Source organism: Mustelus asterias, chromosome 25, assembly GCF_964213995.1.
Source record: "Mustelus asterias chromosome 25, sMusAst1.hap1.1, whole genome shotgun sequence".
Classification (NCBI taxonomy): Eukaryota; Metazoa; Chordata; class Chondrichthyes; order Carcharhiniformes; family Triakidae; genus Mustelus; species Mustelus asterias.
The window spans coordinates 13,452,822-13,467,547 of record NC_135825.1 but is presented as its reverse complement, the minus strand read 5'-3'; the positions used below and the strand labels follow the sequence as shown (position 1 = coordinate 13,467,547).

Genomic DNA, 14,726 nt, shown 5'->3' with positions numbered 1-14,726 from the left:
GAATGGGTGAGCATGCAAATCGCTGTTGACTTCGACGGGACTGGAAGATCCTGCAGGTGGCCGAGGGTGGGCTGGAAAATTCCGGCCAGTATTCTTGTAAAGATGCAGGTATATCTTAAACCATGTCCTTTTGTCTCCTTGTCTCTTGCAGGTGTTCGAATGGGCAGTATGGGTCTTTTTCTGCAGTGTGCGTTCTCAATCTTTTGCTCAACAATAATGGACAAACTGGTGAAGGGATTTGGAACCAAAGCAGTATACCTCGCCAGCATAGCATTTTTTACATTTTCTGCCATCATCATGTGCCTTTCAAAGAGTGTGGTCCTGGTGACAGCGATGTCTGCACTAACAGGGTTTACGTATTCAACTCTACAGATCCTACCCTACACGTTGAACTCCCTTTATCACAAGGAAAAACAGGTTGGTGAGCAATATTCAGTAACAATGCAAAAACTAGGAGCAGGAGTAGGCCATCTGGCCCCTCGAGCCTGCTCCACCATTCAATCAGATCATGGCTAATCTTTTCGTGGACTCAGCTCCACTTACCCGCCCGCTCATCATAACCCTTAATTCCTTTACTGTTCAAAAATCCATCTATCTTTGCCTTAGAGACATTCAATGAGGTAGCCTCAACTGCTTCACTGGGCAGGGAATTCCACAGATTCACAACCCTTTGGGTGAAGAAGTTCCTCCTCAACTCAGTCCTAAATCTGCTCCCCTTATTTTGAGGCTATGTCCCCTCGTTCTGGTTTCACCCGCCAGTGGAAACAACCTCCCTGCTTCTATCTTATCTATTCCCTTCATAATTTCTACAAGGTCCCCCTCATTCTTCTAAATTCCAATGAGTATAGTCCCAGTCTACTCAGTCAAGTCTACTCAGACAAGTTCTGTCAAACCAGCACTTTAGATTTATATGAAAGCAAATTACTGCAGATGCTGGAATCTGCATAGCACGGTGGCACAACAGTTAGCGCTGCTGCCTCACAGCGCCAGAGAGTTGGGTTCGATTCCAGCCTTTGGTGACTGTGTGGAGTTTGCACGTTGTCCTGTGTCTGCGTGGGTTTCCTCCAGGTGCTCGGGTTTTCTCCCACAGTCCAAAGATGTGCAGGTTAGGTGGATTGACCATGCTAAATTGCCCCTTTAGTGTCCTAACATGTGTAGTTTAGGAGGATTAGCCATGGTAAATGTACGCGGTTACAGGGATAAAGTAGGATGGGGCGGTGTGGACCTGGGTAAGATGCTTGTTCAGAGAGTCGATGCAGGTTCGATGGGCTGAATGGCCTCCTTCTGCACTGAAGGGATTCTATGATTCTATGAAACAAAAACAGAAAAAGCTGGAAAATCTCAGCCGGTCTGACAGCATCTGTGGAGAGAGAATAAAGCCAACGTTTCGGGCCTGGGTGACACTTCGTCAGAGTGTCTTTCTTGAAATTTAAACCGCTGTACAGACCTTCTTATTCCCTTCAGTTAAATGTTTTTGCTGTTAGAAGATAAATCTTCCAGTTAATGTATTCCTCCAGTCAATAAGAACCTTGTATGTTGACTGTTGGGTCGCACAGATCTATAAAACATACAGTATGTGAAATAGTGCATAAATTCACACTTGAAAGGTGGCTAATTATAGAATCATACAGTGCATTCAACTCATCAAGTCTGCACTGACCACAATCCCTCCCAGGCCCTATCCCCATAACCCCATGCATTTGCCCTAGCTAGTCCCCCTGACACTAAGGGGCAATTTAGCATGGCCAATCCACCTAACCCGCATATCTTTGGACTGTGGGAGGAAACCCACGCAGACACGGAGAGAATGTACAAACTCCACACAGACAGTGACCCAAGCCTGGCGCTGTGAGGCAGCAGTGCTAACCACCGTGCCACCCACATGTGATAATTAAGGTGTGATCGAATGCTTTTCATGGAATCCCCACAGTGCAGAAGGAGGTCGTTCGGCCCATCGAGTCTGCACAGACCACAATCCCCCCCCCAGGCCCTATCCCCATAACCCCATGCATTTACCCGAGCTAGTCCCCCTGACACTAAGGGGCAATTTAGCATGGCCAATCCACCTAACCCGCACATCTTTGAACTGTGGAAGGAAACCGGAGCATCCGGAGGAAACCTACAGACAGTGACCCGAGGCTGGAATCAAACCCATGTCCCTGGCGCTGTGAGGCAGTAGTGCTCACCACTGTGCCCTGTGTGAAAATTCTGAGCTCAGTGTGACAGTGAGTGCAAATGCTTTTCACCACCATTTTTTATACATTCCCCTTACTTCCTTCATGTGACAATCCTCACAAATCTCCATTGCTTAATTCTGTAAGTGTTAAAACACAGCTCCATTAAAGGAGAATTTAACTGACTTATCCCTTATCAATAACTTTAGTTTTAGTTAGTTCTTTTTCTGTAGTCTAGCAGGGCTCCCCTAATTTGATTTATTATTGTCACATGTTGGGATACAGTGAAAAGTATTGCTTCTTGTGCGGTATACAGACAAAGCACTAAGTTCATAGAGTACATAGGGGAGAAGGAGATGGTGTAGAATATAGTGTTACAGTCATAGCTAGGGTATAGAGAAAGATCAACTGAATACGACATAGATCCATTCAAAAGTCTGATTGCAGCAGGAAAGAAGCTATTCTTGAGTCGGTTGGTGCATGTTTTCAGACACTTGTATCTTTTTCCCGATGGAAGAAGGTGGAAGAGAGAATGTCCGGGACGCGTGGGGTCCTTGATTATGCTGGCTGCTTTTCCGAGGCAGAGTCAATGAATGGGAGGCTGGTTTGCATGATTAGTTTCACTCTTGTCGGATGCCATTCCACCAAGTGAAAGTTTTAATGATAAGTCTGTCTTTGATTTTGGTATCAGGCAACCCAGGTGTTTTCTTTTGCAAAAGTAACTGTTTTTCCTGCCCTTGCTGTCAGCTGGTTCTTTGCGGTATCATGTTTTTTGGTTCTGTTTACTGAGTTACTAAGCTGGCCATTGCTTTAAGATTAACCCCGGATCAATAGCCCCGTGATACTTCAAATTAACTTGAATGTCACTGCTGAACAGGCGAAGGATGAAAGTTACTATTGCTACAATACAAAGAGCAATAAATAGAGGTGTAATATGGGCAAACTTCAGGAGAACCTGACTAATCCTCACTGCACTGTGATCAATGTAATCCCAACGAGAGATATGCATAAAGCTAATGAGAACAAAGATTAATACAGCACAGAAACAGGCCCTTCGGCCCACCAAGCCTGCGTTGATACACAGTTACTATCCTTCTGTTCACCTCCCATTCATGTGTCTGTCATTTGATTTGATTTGATTTATTATTGTCACATGTATTGGTATACATGTGAAAAGTATTGTTTCTTGCACGCTATACAGACAAGGCATACCGTACATAGAGAAGGAAATGAGAGAGTGCAGAATGTCTTATTACAGTCATAGCTAGGGTGTAGAGAAAGATCAACTTAGTGCGAGGTAGGTCCATTCAAAAGTCCGAAGGTAGCAAGGAAGAAGCTGTTCTCGAGTCGGTTGGTACGTGACCTGTAATCTTTGTATCTTTTTCCCGACGGAAGAAGGTGGAAGAGAGAATGTCTGGGGTGTGTGGGGTCAAGATACACCTTGAATGTTGCAAACGTGCCTGTTTAGAGAAAAACTGCAAAATAATGCAAAATAAATGTACAGTACCTACCCTTCCATCTGTCAGCTGATTATTCATAGAAATCATAGAAACCCTACAGTACAGAAAGAGGCCATTTGGCCCATCAAGTCTGCACCGACCACAATCCCACCCAGGGCCTACCCCCATATCCCTACACATTTACCCACTAATCCCTCTAACCTACACATCTCAGGACACTAAGGGCAATTTTAGCATGGCCAATCAACCTAACCCGCACATCTTTGGACTGTGGGAGGAAACCAGAGCACCCGGAGGAAACCCACGCAGACACGGGGAGAATGTGCAAACTCCACACAGACAGTGACCCAAGCCGGGAATCGAACCCAGGTCCCTGGAGCTGTGAAACAGCAGTGCTAACCACTGTGCTACCGTGCCGCCCATATTCTAGTGTGTAAACAAGGATTCTCTCTCAGGGAGAGAAGAATTTAACAAGAGATTACATTTCCCAATAGTGAACTCCCCTCCAGATTATTTTTCAACAGAACATGGAGCTTAATCATTAAAAATGTGCCGTGATGTGGCAAGGACATGGAGTATGCAACAGTCCCAAAACATACTCTCTTCCACCTTCTTTCCTCGGCAAAGCAGCCAGCATAATTAAGGACCAGACGCACCCCGGACATTCTCTCTTCCACCTTCTTCCTTCGGGAAAAAGATACAGAAGTCTGAGGTCACGTACCAACCGACTCAAGAACAGCTTCTTCCCTGCTGCTGTCAGACTTCTGAATGGACCTACCTTGCATTAAGCTGATCTTTCTCTACTATGACTGTCACACTACATTCTGCACTCCTTTCCTTCTCTATGAATGGTATGTTTTGTCTGTATAGTGCGCAAGGAACAATACTTTTCACTGTATGTTAATACATGTGACAATAATAAATCAAATCAAATCAGCAGAATCCCCAGACCCAGTTTAATGCTATCCAGGCCAGAATCCAATCTTACTTTTCAGATTTGAGGCCATTTATGCCCCTCGGTTAGATTATTAAATTTTAACCTCAGGAATTTCATTCTAACATGGAACTGAAAAAGCTGGAAATGATTGTCAGGACAGTTACCACGTAAAGAAGGACAAGCATTGCTGCCTCACAGCGCCAGGGACCCGGGTTCGATTCCTGGCTTGAGCCACTGTCTGTGCGGAGTTTGCACATTCTCTCCATATCTGCATGGGTTTCCTCCGGGTGCTCCGGTTTCCTCCCACAGTCCGAAAGATGTGCTGGTTTAGGTGCATTGGCCATGCTAAATTCTCCCTCAGTGTACCCGAACAGGCGCCAGAGTGTGGTGGCTTGGGGGATTTTCACTGTAACTTCATTGCAGTGTCAACGTAAGCCTATTTGTGACACTAATAAGTAAACTTTAAAGCTTTTATTTCTGCGTTGCAACTCCATTTCTTCACGGACATTCCGTCGTTGATTGATGTTATTCATGGCTTTTGTCTTTTTTTTACCTCTCCCCTCCTGTTTAGGTATATTTTTGCAAGCACAAGTTTACTGAACTCGAAGATAGCAATTGCCAGATTGAGAAAAAGGCGTCTTCGCAAAATGGAATCTTGAATCACAAGTCATATAATCAAAATGGAAATTTAATTGCAACTGCTCCTCTGCTGTCTTCCAAAGGCTTGCTGCCGGAGAGAAGCAGCATCTCGCAAGGCCGTGGCCCTCAGTGTGAGGTTGTCATGGCTGCCGGGCCTACGGACAGTGAACCGTCTGCTATGGGGAGGGGGATTTGCCTTGACCTAGCTATTCTGGACAGTGCCTTCCTTCTTTCTCAGGTCATTCCCTCACTACTCATGGGAACAATTGTTCAGTTTACACAGACAGTAACTGCTTACATGATCTCCGCGGCCCTTTTTGGGACGGTGGCTATTTATTTTGCAACCAAAATAGTTTTTGATAAAAATGATTTAGAAAAGTATTTAGTGTGATGTAATGAAGGGATGACGCTCTTTCTACTATGGGGTAGTGTAACAGTTGGAGGTGAGTGATATTGAGTTCTACCACAATATTATAAGCACAACGAGCAGAATTTGAGTTCAAGGAACCTTTTCAGAAACCTGGGGAGCTAATTGGATCATTGATTTTCCTTTTGCTCTAACTCTTGAGATCTGATTGTGAATCTACTCCACTGATTGGAGACTGTACAACTTTCATTTAATGCTGATGCTCAAACATCTGCTCCTTATCAAGTCCTCTCACTATTCCGGTTTCTGACTGGATCCATTGATACACTCTCAACTATTTTGCATATTCCTAAATTTGTGTTTTAAAGCCTTTTAATTGCTAATCCGCATGGCTTACAGAAGGACTGTTTCATAACGCGTCTTTAAAAAAAATAGGTTCCTTACCCAGCCCCTACGTAAAATCTGAATCTATCATCATTCCTTTTTTCTTCAAGAAACCAAAGCTCAAATCTCTGAAGGAATAATTCCGCTCCCATCTCAACAAGGCAGCTGAAGAGAGAAGCTATTGAATTCCCTCAAAAACAAAACCCACGTATCGCTAAATCGCCAGCCCCTGCTCCAGCTCCAAGCTGCCCGCGTCACAAAGACGAGGGGGGCTTCTCGGTCTATCTGGCCCACCCTCCTAGTGAGGTATACCCCTGCCCCCTCCCCCATGCCAGTGCGTAGCCTGCCCAAGTGCAATAATGATGCCACCTGGCATCTTCGGAGACCTGCACCGGGAGCAGGGTCCGAGTGAATGTAGTAGCTGAAGAAGGTGCATCCCAAACGTTGAGCTAAAACCTCTGGCAATGGGCTGGTTGGGATGACGATGCTATTTTTATGGGCTGGTAGCTTTAAGCCCTTCTTTTAAGCTTTGGGTGAACCTTCTTTGTGCTCCACCTGCTCGCTGGGGGAGAGGCAAGGCAGCCTTTAAAATTTTTAAACGGTATGGAATGGTGCGACGTGTTGTCACCCGGGCCGACAGGGAAACAATGGCCTCGTTTCTCGCAACGACTCTCGGACGTGCCATCCGACCCCTGCTCACAAAGCCGAGGGAAAATAGGCAGGCTCCTCCTGTCAGGCACCTCACTAAACTTTGGCCTGAGCAACACAAGAAAAGGAGGTGCAAACATGAGACTCGGGTCACGTTGGCGAGTGAGTTGGGAAGAGCAAGGAGACCGGAGAAATTATCATTTCTTTTCTCCTTCGCTTCCTCCCTCATGCCAAGGTTCGGATGCAGTGCCGGGCAATTGTGAGCAGTGGCACCTTTTGTGGCCCTGGTTTCCTTCCTGACTCTGGGATGACATTCAGTCAGCACCCAATCTTTTTTTGCCAGTGTGACTGACCAAGGGCGCGATTCTCCAGTCCTGTCCGTGGCGGGTCCCATTCCGAGTGAGAACGGAAAATTTGGCGTTCCAGCCAAAACTCCATTCGCTGGAAAATCCCAGCCGCGGAGGAGGATGGATGGTTCCGGCGCAGAAGCCTGCCTCGCCAGCGGAGTGCCCTGGATGTGTCCCGCATCCAGCTGGTGTCTGCCTTTAGAGTTATTGTCCTCTTGCGAGGGTCCTCCGTCACTCCCACCACTCCAGACTTCGGAGACATGACGACCCCTAGGCACACCAGGCAAAGCTGATGATGCTTTCACTTAGCCAGGCTGGTCAGCTGAGCCAGGTATGTCCACTGGTGTGCATACCAGCTGCATACGGGCATATGTGAGAGCTGAGGACACTTGAGACACGCGTACAAGTGAACCGTACCCATGTCCAGAACTGGAGTGTGAGGCTGGCAAGGACTCGGGTACTGAGCCTGACAGGAATCCCCCGTTCGAAGAGAAAAAAATATACTTTTGTGATTGCAAACACAACATAGAAAATAGAAGCAGGAAAAAGCCATTCGGCCCTGCACTGCCATTCAGTTTGATCACGGCTGATCATCAAATTCAATATCCTGATCCCACCTTCCCTCCACATCCCTTGATCCCTTTACCCCTGCGTGACTTTATCCCTTCCATAATTGAAGGTTTTCTTAGCGGATCCCAGTTGTACTCTCTCGATGGAAGGAAAAACACCTGAAAAAGTAAAATCAGACGGAAGGCCAGTATTGATCATGGTGCAAGTGTGTTATTGATGTGCCAAACACCTAAATGTTTTAACCATTAACCTTGTAATCACAACGCTACGCCACATTCTTCTGACTTGATTTGTAAATAACTCCAAAACCTCGGCAGGGATTCGCCACCAGTCACACGTGCCTTGTCTGACCCTTCCTTCAGCCATTAAAGCAACAGCCACGGGTAGCCGCATTGTTACACTCCAGTACGTAGTTGGATTGTGACACGTTGTAAGGTTTGAAAAGCACTGGTGCACTGCTCTGTAAAGAGGGTCACGCACCTTTGGAAGGCTTTGGAAGTTTAGTATTGGCTGCAGCAATCCACTCTTTTTTTTGTCGATTCTAGATCATTCACTGGGGACCTTGTTCTGGACAAGTGTCACACTCCTGTGCTGATTGATGCCCTGAAAGGTTTCGCAGCACAATATACATTTCTGACGGGGATGTTCTCAAATCATCAATGTGTGTACGTCTGGCCCTTTTTAATAAAAAAAATGTCCATTTTAAATATAAATTCATTCCCTTCTTAGCCTCTGAGTGCATGCCCTGTCTGTACTCCAGGGGATTCTCACCTACTGTGGTCTCTGGTTGAGGGGCCAGGGATATCTTTGGCCAGATAGTATGGTGCACTGCAGTGTAACTATGGAACCATGGTATGCCCTAGTCAAAATTTGGCAGTTCAGTATTAGCAGATGCTGGCCTTTTGAAATGTGACATCTCTCAGTCCCATGGTGTAATGTCCCACCTTACTGCTTTGGCCTCTTTTGATGGTCCTTCTTACCAGTCACCAGATGGGCCAAATGGCCTCCTTCTGCACTGTGGATTCTATGTCACCAAGACCCCAATCTCTACCTTCTTTGCCGAGCCAGTAAAACAGTGGGTAAGCTGCTCCGCTGAGCCGGTAGGCCATTCTTGTGGTCTCCGCTGGTTCACGCGACCCCAGGATCTCCCACTAAGTGGACCTTCTATTCTGGTGGCTGGGAGAATGGTTAAGATGCCCAGGCGACTTCAGAGAAGTGAAACAAAATGAATTTCATTTTTTTTTTCTCCAGGCGCGAGTGCCGTCCTTTGATAAAAGAACTTGCTTTGTATCTCAGGGGCATCAATGCTGGAAAGCGACACCACATTGCTGTCACCTGCCTCCAACCTGTTGCTTTGGACAAAGCAACCCCAGGGGAAGGACATTGTTCACTCGGTGGCTTGGCCAATTGTTGTCCTGCTGCAAGTAAGAAGGTTAATATTGCAAAAGTGTCTGTGTTTCAGGATGTTATTAATCCACAAATAGCGTACACATCTGTGTTAGTATTTAAGTGTCTGTATCACTCACCTCTAGCTGTCTTTAGATCTCAAAATTGATTGCTAAATTATAGATATGTATAATTCATCTGGGGAAAAAGGTATATTATTTTTGGTAGAATTAATAATTTTGCCTTTTAAAAAAAAAATCTATTTTTGTTAAAATTGCTGACCTTGCGAACTGTTTTTAAAAGTCTATGAATACTGTATTTATACTGTAGAGATATTTTGTACAGTGACGATTTATATCCCATATATAAAGGAACAGGAGTCCACAGGATTATGGAAGCTGCTGTATTTTTCTCTGCTGAGACCCAGGCGACGATCCAACTTGCTTTTGGGAACCGTGTCTTCGCCTCAGATCGCAACTGAACAAAGGCCTTTTAGACGAATCAGATCCATAGATGTTTACAGCACAGGAGGAGGCCACTCGGCCCATTGTGTCTGTGCCGGATCTTTGCTGGACCAATCCAAACCTAATCCCACTGCCCTGCCCACGGACTGGTATCTTCTGCCGCATTAGACAATTGGCTTCTCCTTAAAAGGTGCAGTGGTCTATGGCTCAGCCACTCCCTGGGGCAAGGCCTTTGATGCTTCATCATAATCTTTCTGTCTGTCTGGACTCTTAATAGATCTCCTTTTACCCTTCTCTGGTCCATTGGAAATAACCCCACGATCTCAAGTCTCTCTCTCATAACTTTTAAAACTCTGTTCCATCCTCTCTCTTCCTTCCCGACGCTGACTGCACATCTATCAAACCAGTTCACAAGTGGCATTAAATTATTAGTGTGTATATATGAACAGGTTGTGAGCTCTCCAACTGCTGCTTGCCATTAAAGGTGCCTGACTCCATGAATAATCTGTCAGGAGAGCAAAACGTGCTGCACGCAATTATGGGACCAATCGCAGATGAGGTGGAGCTCTGGAATGGCAAAAAGGAATTCAAGCCACTTCAATCTTCACAATCATGTATTTATTCAGCAACTTCACAGACGCGATGCAAAACTACAACCAAAAAAAATGTTAGAATAAACGGCGTTTGATGATCCCGGAATCGCACTTTCCCTTCTCTCTCACTCCTTAGACATTTGTGCTAACTCTTGGCCCATCCAGCCAGACACATGAGTATGTTGTCTTTTGTAGTTACTACCCCTCACTTTCTATTCTTTACTCCCCACCCTGCCTGCAACCCATGAAATATCTGACATCGTGGCAATGAATATCTTTCAGACTGGCCAATTTGATGAGCTCAACAGATGAGGAAGGTAGCATTGTAGGTACGTTACTGGACTAATAATCCCGAGGCCGGTATTAATCATCTGGAGACCCGAGTTCAAATCCTATTACAGCGGCTCAAATATTTTAATTCAATGAATGGAATAAATCTGGAATGAAAATCCAATGGTGACCATGTAATTATGCACCTGGTTCACTAATGTCCTTTAGGGAAGGAAATCTGCCATCTTTAGCGGGTCTGGCCGACACCTACTTGATTCGTAACTTCTCGAAAATAACCTTGTGGCTTATTTAGTTGTATCAAACCGCCATGACTGAATATAATCAGAATAAAGTACCACAGTGGGAGTCCCTTCATCACACAGCCTGCAACGATTCAGGAAGGCACCTAACTACCACCCCCTCAAGGGCAATTAGGGATGGGTAATGCTGAACTTTCCAGCGAATCTCACACCTCATGAATGAATTAAAATGGAAAGGTACTTGGAGGATCCTCCCCTGTTCTGCACTGGAGAAGAGCCAATCCCTCTCCCTGCCTGTTGGAGAATCCAAAGGAATTTCAACTGCATTAACTCATTTGCTTGTAATCAGCCCATTTCCATCCCCTTTCCCTCAAGACACGCCTCACCCTGGTGCTCCATGCAATTGTCTGGTACCTCATCCAAGTGGCTATTCTTCATCTGACACACCCTATTCAATATGGAAAGCACTTCTCGCCTCTCAAGTGAAGATCAGCGAACTATCTGTGGCCTTTAAAGTGCATTTGACCAATAAATCTACATTCCATTCTTTAGAGATTGGAATTTTCAAATCCTGGCTCAGACTTTGTTGTAGACCTCATATTTGAGCCTTAGCTTAAGGGAAAATGTCTTGTAATGAAACCCCGACAGTGCAGGTGGTTTTATCAGTGTGATCCCAAGTACAGGTTAGCACACTGATAAAACCACCTGCACTGTCGGGGTTTTGATTTGATTTGAGCAGGTTGATGGTCTTGTTTCTTTTTAGTTGCTGTGGAGTTCTTTTGAGGAAGCTTGCTGGGGGGGGAGGGGGCAATGTATGAGGGAGATGGAGTGTTCAAATTGGACGCAGTCTTATGAAGAAGGGGTGGAGGGTGATGGAAGTGAGGCATTCAGGCCCAATGGGAAGTGTTGGACACTGGGGTCAGAAAGTGCTAAACAGAAGCATTCATGGACAGGAAAGCTTCTCTAAAATGAAGCGTCCATGGAAAAGAAGGCTGCTTCTTACGGCTTCTCGGCCTTTTGGCTAAGATCAAGCCCAAGATGGGCCTTTTCTTGTCAGCTTGGATCTTTGTTTGTCTCTCTTTTGGGGACCATGATTTGGATTCAATTTGAATTTGTTTTTGGAGCAAGCAAGGAGATGGATTAAGGGAATGCCCTGTCCACTCTGCGCATTGACTCTGTAACTTTAAGAAAGGAATAACATGTAAAAAATAAATAAATAAAATGTAAAAAAATCACGGAAGAGAAAAAGCATGTTGGCAGGGAGCAGAGGTCAGGTACAGAGGATAAAATGCCCATGATTGAAGATTAACAAAGAGTTGGGGATGGGGTGGATATTGAGTGGTGTTGATGGGGGAGGGGGTGGGGTGGGGGGAGCGATTATCCAAGCACTCAAGGGTGGATTAACATTGTCTCAGCAATTTTATTGGGTGGTGGTGTTTTCTGATTAGCGCGGGTCAGTTAACAGCATTGACGGCCCATTAGTGCATTCATACAGTATTACAAAGACAAATGATAAAATAATATATACTATAGATCTATAGCTTGCTTAAAATTGAATACAAGATTAGGTACTTATATAAATCAGAGGGTTATGTTCACAAGGTTTCTTGCTAGTTCAACTGCAATTAATATATTTTAATATTTATTCAATGAGTTCAGGTACAAGCGGAGGTATATAGTGACACTAAAATGTTAAGATTAGGAGTACTCTCAGTACCCTGTTATTTTTGATTTTTCCTTTAAAGCTCGTCCTATTTTGTGCTAATGATCTGAGATTTGACATTCAGTTGTCTGAATTTTAAGGTTATATTAAAAAAATTTTTTTTTTAGAAATGTTGAAATGTAGTTTTATTTTCCTATGATTAGATAGGATTTAAAATGAGTCTTGAAGTGGCTAAGGAAACTGGATATGTGAATGTATTCTTGAAGCTTTCAACACAATTCACTTTCTAACAAAGGACCTTAAACGGTGTTGAAAACCCGGGTTCACTATTTTGCTCTGTTTGACCAGAGTGAAGAGATAAGATTGTAACTTTGGATAGTCCGTCTTGACGCTGCCTCGGTCATTATTTTGATCTCGTGTTTCTCCCGTACTGTTCCAAGTGGGCACAGTAAGAAGTCTCACAACACCAGGTTAAAATCCAACAGGGGTTTATTTGGTAGCACGAGCTTTCGGAGCGCTGCCCCTTCACTACCTGACGAAGAAGGAGCAGCGCTCCGAAAGCTCGTGCTACCACATAAACCTGTTGGACTTTTAACCTGGTGCTGTGAGACTGCTTACTGTGCCCACCCCAGTCCAACGCCGGCATCTCCGCATCATCATTCCAAGTAAGGAATATGAAGAGTTGTGTAATGCAAATCTCATTCTCTCCCTGTCTTTGTTTTTCTCTAAATCTCTCTATCCACTCCCTCGTTTTGCTAGCTCCCGCCGCAACTCTCATTATCACTGCAGTTAAGACGAGAAATCCCATGGCCTGGGGCAGTCAAACTCGAATCCCTCCATCCCCGACAGTCTCTGCTCATGTTCCAGTCTTTTAAATACTTCATTGCTTTGTCAGTCATGGAAGTATGACAGTAAGTTCCTTTGTCTTTTTAAGAGTGTGTCGCACTCGGTGGTACAGAACAATGGACATGCAGCACATGTCAGACTTCATGATCTTCACTGTAATAAAACAGCCAAGTGTTAATATATCACTCACGTCTTGTGTAATTTGCCCATTGCAATAAATATACTTGTACCCTGCTGAAATCGAGTTGTCTTGTGTCACTGTTGCTTACTGTCACAATTTATTTTAACAATTTAAAATCCCCAAACCAAATGTGCAACCTTAAAACAGCCACTTGTTCACATTACCGGGGGGGGGGGGCAGACTTGTCTCTGTGCCAATATTCCTCAAGTTCTGGTCATTAAGTCTAAATTGCCAACAGCACAACATGCAGTCTGTCAGTTGTTTCAAATGATTCTGGGCTTATAATTTCCATCAGTGAGTTTCTGGTGCAGACTTTTAATAAGCTCGTGCTATGTTCCTCTGTCTGTCACTTTAGGCAGGGTTAGAATCTGTTCAGGGTTAGAATCTGGGGCGGCACAGTGGTTAGCACTGCTGCCTCACAGTGCCAGGGACCCGGGTTCAATTCCCGGTCTGGGTCACTGTTTGTGCGGAGTTTGCACGTTCGCCCCATGTCTGCGTGGGTTTCCTCCGGGTGCTCCGGTTTCCTCCCACAATCTGAAAGATGTGCTGGTTAGGGTGCATTGGCCGTGCTAAATCCTCCCTCAGTGTACCCGAACAGGCGACTTGGGAATTTTCACTTCATTTTAATGTAAGCCTACTTGTGCCACTAATAAATGAACTTAAACTTAAGTAGGTCAACGCTATCCTAAAAATAATACACAGAGGAATGTAGTATGAGTTGAAAGGGTGGGATGAAGAGGGGTGGGAGGAGGCTTGTGTGGAGTGTAAACACTGGCAAAGACCCATTGAGCTGAAAGGTCTTTGCATTAGTATCTGGATTGGTCAATTAAGTGTTGTAACTTCTACAAATTGAAGAATGCATCTCACCTTCCTCAGTGCATGTGTATACACGCTTACACCACACGTGGCTAACTTGAACAGTACATCATTCACAGAAAAGGGCACTGGAATATCCTGAGGTTGTGTAAGCTGCTATCTAAAATGCAATTTTTTTTAAATTAAAACACGTGCGTTGCTTATACTTAGGCTGAGCCCCAAAGCATGATTTTCTTAGACCGCAACAGGACTGTGGTGAATATAAGTGTGACAAAAAGCTTACTAAAGTAATGAACACCATGATTGACTCTTAAGGTACTACACATCTTAATATTGTTGAAAGATCCTTCGCAGGCACTGGGTCAAAATCCTGAAACTCCCTCCCTAACAGCACTGTGGGTGTACCTACACCACGTGGACTGCAGCGGTACAAGAAGGCGGCTCACCACCACCTTCTCAAGGGCAATTAGGGATGGGCAATAAATGCTGGCTTAGTCAGCGATACCCACATCCCATCAAAAAATAAATAAAAATAAACATCCTATCCACAAATCTTGCAGTTTTCACAACTTTCTTTACTGTTGTAAATTGTAACATTTACATTTGGTTTTGCTGTCAGCTGTCACTGCAAGCCCTGGCCAGAAGGTGGCTCTGTGAATCAAGGTCCAATTCCCAGCTTGGGTCACTGTCTGTGCGGAGTCTGCACGTTCTCCCCATGTCT

The 14,726-nt window shown here is 44.8% G+C and overlaps 1 protein-coding gene across 2 annotated transcripts in view; it reads left to right on the top strand.

Moving 5' to 3' along the window:
* LOC144511807 (solute carrier family 45 member 3) overlaps positions 1-10,757 on the top strand; it is a 152,249-nt gene extending 141,492 nt beyond the window's left edge. For both annotated transcript variants that reach the window (XM_078242151.1, XM_078242152.1), the window contains exons 4-5: positions 152-417; positions 5,143-10,757. In XM_078242151.1, the coding sequence (XP_078098277.1) occupies positions 152-417; positions 5,143-5,601 (725 nt within the window). In that variant the 3' untranslated portion in view covers positions 5,602-10,757. The remainder of the gene's footprint in view (positions 1-151; positions 418-5,142) is intronic.
* The last annotated feature ends 3,969 nt before the right edge of the window (positions 10,758-14,726 follow it).